General features: G+C 52.5%; 1 protein-coding gene across 1 annotated transcript in view; it reads left to right on the top strand.

The window, feature by feature from the left end:
- PPP1R16A (protein phosphatase 1 regulatory subunit 16A) overlaps positions 1 to 5,177 on the top strand; it is a 37,081-nt gene that overhangs the window by 18,403 nt on the left and 13,501 nt on the right. The window contains exons 2-3 of the mRNA XM_015824973.1: positions 228 to 298; positions 3,295 to 3,440. Coding sequence (XP_015680459.1) covers positions 228 to 298; positions 3,295 to 3,440 — 217 coding nt within the window. The remainder of the gene's footprint in view (positions 1 to 227; positions 299 to 3,294; positions 3,441 to 5,177) is intronic.

Genomic DNA, 5,177 nt, shown 5'->3' with positions numbered 1-5,177 from the left:
TTCTATTCTATTCTATTCTATTCTATTCTATTCTATTCTATTCTATTCTATTCTGTTCTATTCTATTCTATTCTATTCCCTAGTCTAATCCAAGTCCAAGCCCAGTCTAAATGCTATGGCTAAACGCTCTTTTCCCGCAGCAGAGAGGGCCTGGCCTGGAGAGGGACGTGTGTGGGGCCAACCCCCCCCAGCCCCTCGTCTGAGACCTATTTTTTTCTTTTTTACAGTCCAGCAGCTCCTTCAGAAGGGCCTCAGCCCCGACCTGTGCAACGAGGATGGACTGACCGCCTTGCACCAGGTGAGCCCCGTGCTTCTTTCAGGCTGTCCCCCCTCCTCCCACCTTCTGGGTCAGGTGGCCTGGGCCTTTTTGCTCTCCCCACAGCAGAGCCCCCCCACCCGAGCCCTCGCGGTCTCCCAGGGGTTCCTGCCTGGCTGGTGTCGCCGCCTTCCTCCTCTGGGCAAGGGCAAGTGGAGGCCCAACACACCGGCTCACAGCCGGAGCCGGAATGGCGGACCTGGAGATCCGGAGCGCTCCCGATGGGGGAGGCCGCCTCCTAAGCTGTCGTCAGGGCCTGGGGGGGTCTAGGGAATGAGGTGCTGGGGGACCCTTCACGACCGCCTTGCTCGGCAGTGGGCATCCGGGTCTCTGCGGTGCTCATAAGTCGAGGACTGCCTGCGGTTTGCAAATTGGAGCTGGAAAGTCCGTCCTGGAGGCCAGATCCCCCTTTTGCCCCCTAACTTCTGTCCCCTTACAGGCAGTCCCTGACTTACGACAGCTCACTCAGTGACCGTTCTAAGTTACAGCGGCACTGGAAAAAGTGACCCCACCATCCCCTTTTGCGCCCTTCTGACAAGCCAAGCCAGTGGAGACGCCAGGTTCACTTAGCAACCTTAACGGCCGCCGTGATTCACTTAACAGCCGTGGCAAAGAGAGGTTGTAAAACGGGACAAAACCCACTCCGCAAATGTCTCACTCAGCGACACAAATGGTGGGCTCAGTTGTCATAACTCGAGGGCTATTTGACCGAGGCCTCCTCGTCCTCCTCCCTCAGCTGTCCTTTCCCCCATTCTCTTCCCCTGGCGCTCCTCCCTCCATTCTGTGGGGAGACCACCTTGTGGGTCCCTTCTTGGCGTTGCGGAAGTGATATCGGGAAGAGGGTTGTGCTGCTGCCGTTGCTGCTTCTCCAGGGGCCGAAGGGCCTTCGGGCTCAACCGGACGCGGGACGGTCCCAAATCCCACCTTTTCCAAGAGCCGGTTTCATCCTCCCCCTTTGCTCTCTCCTGTTGTGGGGTTGTAAACCTTCTTGGCAGTCCTGCCACTGTGTTCAGTAAACACACAACGTGGCTCTGAGCGTGAAGTTCAGTCCCCAGAAGGGCCCAGATCCACCTTTCCCCAAAGCCCTTTTCAGAGCACGAGGTCATAGATAGAAGAGTTCGTTTACTGACCGTTTGAAGTTGCAGCAGCACCGGAAAAAGTGACTTACGAACATTTTTCACACTTACGACCGTTGCAGCATCCCCTGTGGTCAGGCGATCAGCATTTAGAGGCTTGGCAACTGGCTCGTATTTATGACGGTCGCGGCGTCCCAGGGGGGTGTCACGCGATCCGCTTTTGCGACCTGCTGGCAAGCATAGTCAGTGGGGGAAGCCAGATTCGCTGAACAGCCGTGTTGCTAGCTTAACAACTGTGGTGATTCGCTTAACAACTTAACAAGAAAGGTCGTCAAACAGGGCAGAATTCCCTCAGCAACCATCTCGCTTAGCGACATAAATTTTACAGCCCAATTGTGGTCGTAAACTGAGGACTGCCTGTATACACCGATGGGGCAAGGAAGGCTGGGCACCGTCTGCTCATTGGAAAGACCAGCCCAGGAAAGGCAAACTGAGAAGTTTATTCTTTTATTAAATTTATGAAGAGAAGGACGAGGGGGGACATGATAGCAGCCTTCCAATATCTCAGGGGCTGCCCCAAAGAAGAGGGAGTCAAGCTATTCTCCAAAGCCCCTGAAGGCAGGACAAGAAGCAACGGATGGAAACTCATCAAGGAGAGAAGTAACATAGAACTAAGGAGAAACTTCCTGACAGTTAGAACAATTAACCAGTGGAACAACCTGCCTCCAGAAGTGGTGAATGCTCCAACACTGGAAGCTTTTAAGAAGAGACTGGACAGCCATTTGTCTGAAATGGTATAGGGTTTCCTGCCTGAGCAGGGGGTTGGACTAGATGACCTTCAAGGTTCCTTCCAACTCTACTACTACTACTACTACTACTACTACTACTACTACTACTACTACTACTACTACTATTATTATTATTATTATTATTATTATTATTATTATTATTATTATTATTATTTCCTCCCAAAGTGGCTCTGGGCGACTGGTGCGGATCCTCCGGCTGGGGGTTTCGCCCTTGCGACGCAATCTTCACCCTGGCCGGTGTTTCAGCTGCTCACGGCGCCAAGCCGTGTTGCGGTGATGCGCCCTGCTAAAAGGGGAGAGCGGGGCCAGGGCAGGCCAGGCGCAGGGCATCCTCACTGAGGGCCTCTGCCTGGTTTCGCCTTGCTCCAGTCCCTGAGAAATTAGTCTTGAGGTCCGGCCTCTTGTGTGTGGCTCAAGGTCTAGGTGAATCTGCCCTGACCGTTCAGGTGTGGCGTGAACAGGACAGCAAAACGGAGGCCCTGCTGCTTTCGAGGCCTCTGAGTGTTGCGAGTTGGACGTTACAGGTGGTCCTCAACATACGACCGCAGTTCTGTTGCTAAGCAAGACCGTTGTTAGGTAGGCAAGTTGTTAAGCGAATTGCTGCAGTGGTAAAGTTAGGAACACGGTTGCTAAGTGAATCTGATTTTGCTGGCCAGAAGGTCACAAAAGGGGATCGCCGGGGACTCCGGGAAAGGGCAACCGTCATAAATACGAGTCAGTGGCCGGGCGTCTGAATTTTGATCACGTGACCACGGGGGAGGCTGCAACGGCCGTCAGCGTGAAAAACATTCCTAGGTCGCTTTTTTCAGCCTTGCTGTAACTTTGGTCACTGAATGCATCGTAGCACAACCGCACCCACCCCGTTGCCGGCAGTGGGAAAAAAGCCGCCATATGTCACGACACGTCAGGTGACGTTGTGAGTGTGACACCCCTGTGCTGTAGTGGGAAGCCAGCAGGGTGGGTGAGTGGGAAGAGGCTTAGGGGGTGCCTAGGGCTGCTCCCCTCTCAGCAACCTTGCGGCCGTCGGAGACTTCCTGTCCCAGCCCAGGGACGATTGCCCTCTCCCCACTAGGCCTTCCTCCCCTCTCCCCAGTGCTGCATTGACGACTACGGGCAGATCGTGGAGCTGCTGCTGGAAGCCGGGGCCGACGCGAACGCCTGCGACAGCGAGCTCTGGACCCCGCTGCACGCTGCCGCCACCTGCGGGCACCTGGCCCTGGTGGGGCTGCTGGTTCAGAGGTACGGGCCGCTCCTTCCAAGGCTGAGTGGGGCTTGGGGAGGGGTCTTTGAGGGTCTCCGCTGGCCCTGGCCCCAGAGGGCCACCCTGCTGGGCAGGGGCTGCGCCTGAGCGTCGGGAACCCGTTGGTGGCTTAGGGGTCCTTTCGGCAATTTGATGGGTTTTGTGAACAATACAGACTTGGATGGTTTGTTCTTCAACCGATGAGACAGGCAGGAGCCTTTGGCCCAGTTCCTCTCCTGCCCCCACCTTCAGGAAATATTTATCTTTGCGTCCTTCCTTTATTATCTTTATGAACAACTCAAGGCAGCAATCAAGCCTGACGTTCCTCCCTCTTCCTATTTTCCCCAAACAACGACCCAGTGAGGAGAGAGGAGGTGAGAGGGAAGGACTGGCCCAGAGTCACCCAGCCGGCTTTCATGCCTAAGGCNCATGGCTAAGGCAGGACTAGAACTCACCATCTCCTGGTGATTGGCCCAAAGTCACCCAGTTAACTTCTATGCTTAAGGCGGGACTAGAACTCTCCGTCTCCTGGTGATTGGCCCAAAGTCGCCCAGTTGGCTTTCATGGCTAAGGTGGGACTAGAACTCCCTCTCTCCCGCCTTGACCACTAGGCCAGGCAACCACCTGGATAAGAGCATCCCTTGTCGTTACCATTTAGAACAGGGGTAGTCAACCTTGGCTCTTTTATGACTCGTGGACTTCAATTCCCAGAATTCCTGAGCCAGCTTAGCTGGCTCAGGAATTCTGGGAATTGAAGTCCACGAGTTTCAGGACCGTTGCGGCATCCTCAGGGTGGTGTCATCAGAACTCAGATGCTCGGCAACTAACTCATACTTACGACGGTCGCAGTGTCCTGGGGGGGGTTATGTGATCCCCTTTTGCAGCCTTCCGACAAGCAAAGCCAATGGGGATCCACTTAACAATGGCATTCCCCATTTAGCCATTACAGCGATTCAGTTAACAACCGTGGCCGGGGAGGTTGTGACACGGGGGCAAAACTCACTTAACGAAATGTCTCACTTAGTGACAGAAATGTTTGGCTCGGCTGTGGCCGTAAGCCGATCACTGCCTGCCTTGCATTATTTTAATGTTGCAAAGGTATAATAATAGTAATAATAATAATAAAGTTGGAAGGGACCCTGGAGGTCATCTAGTCCAACCCCCTGCTCAGGCAGGAAACCCTATACCATTTCGGACCAATGGCTGTCCAGTCTCTTCTTAAAAACTTCCAGTATTGGAGCATTCACCGCTTCTGGAGGCAGGTAGTTCCCCTGGTTAATTGTCCTCACTGTCAGGAAGTTTCTCCTTAGTTCCAGGTTGCTTCTCTCTTTGGTTAGTGCAGCTCTTGCTATTTTTAAGAAGAGACCGGACAGTCATTTGTCTGAAATGGCACATAGGGTTTCCTACCTGAGCGGGGGGGTTGGACTAGATGACCTCCGAGGACCCCTTCCAACTTTGTTATTATTATTGCAATCTTTGCACTGCGGTCTTTATTGCAATCCTTACCTCACGATACGATCATTTTGCGACAATGCCTTATTGCATTACTTTCTTTTATTATTATCATTATCATTATCATTATCATTATTATTATAATTTTTTATTAATAATACAAAATTAAAAACACATTGGACATAGATATGACGTCACTGGTTCCATACATCTTCCGACATTTTACAGTAGTATTAGTACTCATATAGACATATAGTTCTTTATAATATAAAATATAATATTAA

This window comes from Protobothrops mucrosquamatus, unplaced genomic scaffold (assembly GCF_001527695.2).
Source record: "Protobothrops mucrosquamatus isolate PMUCROS unplaced genomic scaffold, P.Mucros_1.0 scaffold2435, whole genome shotgun sequence".
In the NCBI taxonomy this organism is placed as follows: Eukaryota; Metazoa; Chordata; class Lepidosauria; order Squamata; family Viperidae; genus Protobothrops; species Protobothrops mucrosquamatus.
Note: the sequence above shows the minus strand (reverse complement) of the source record. Positions and strands in the feature narration are given on the sequence as shown.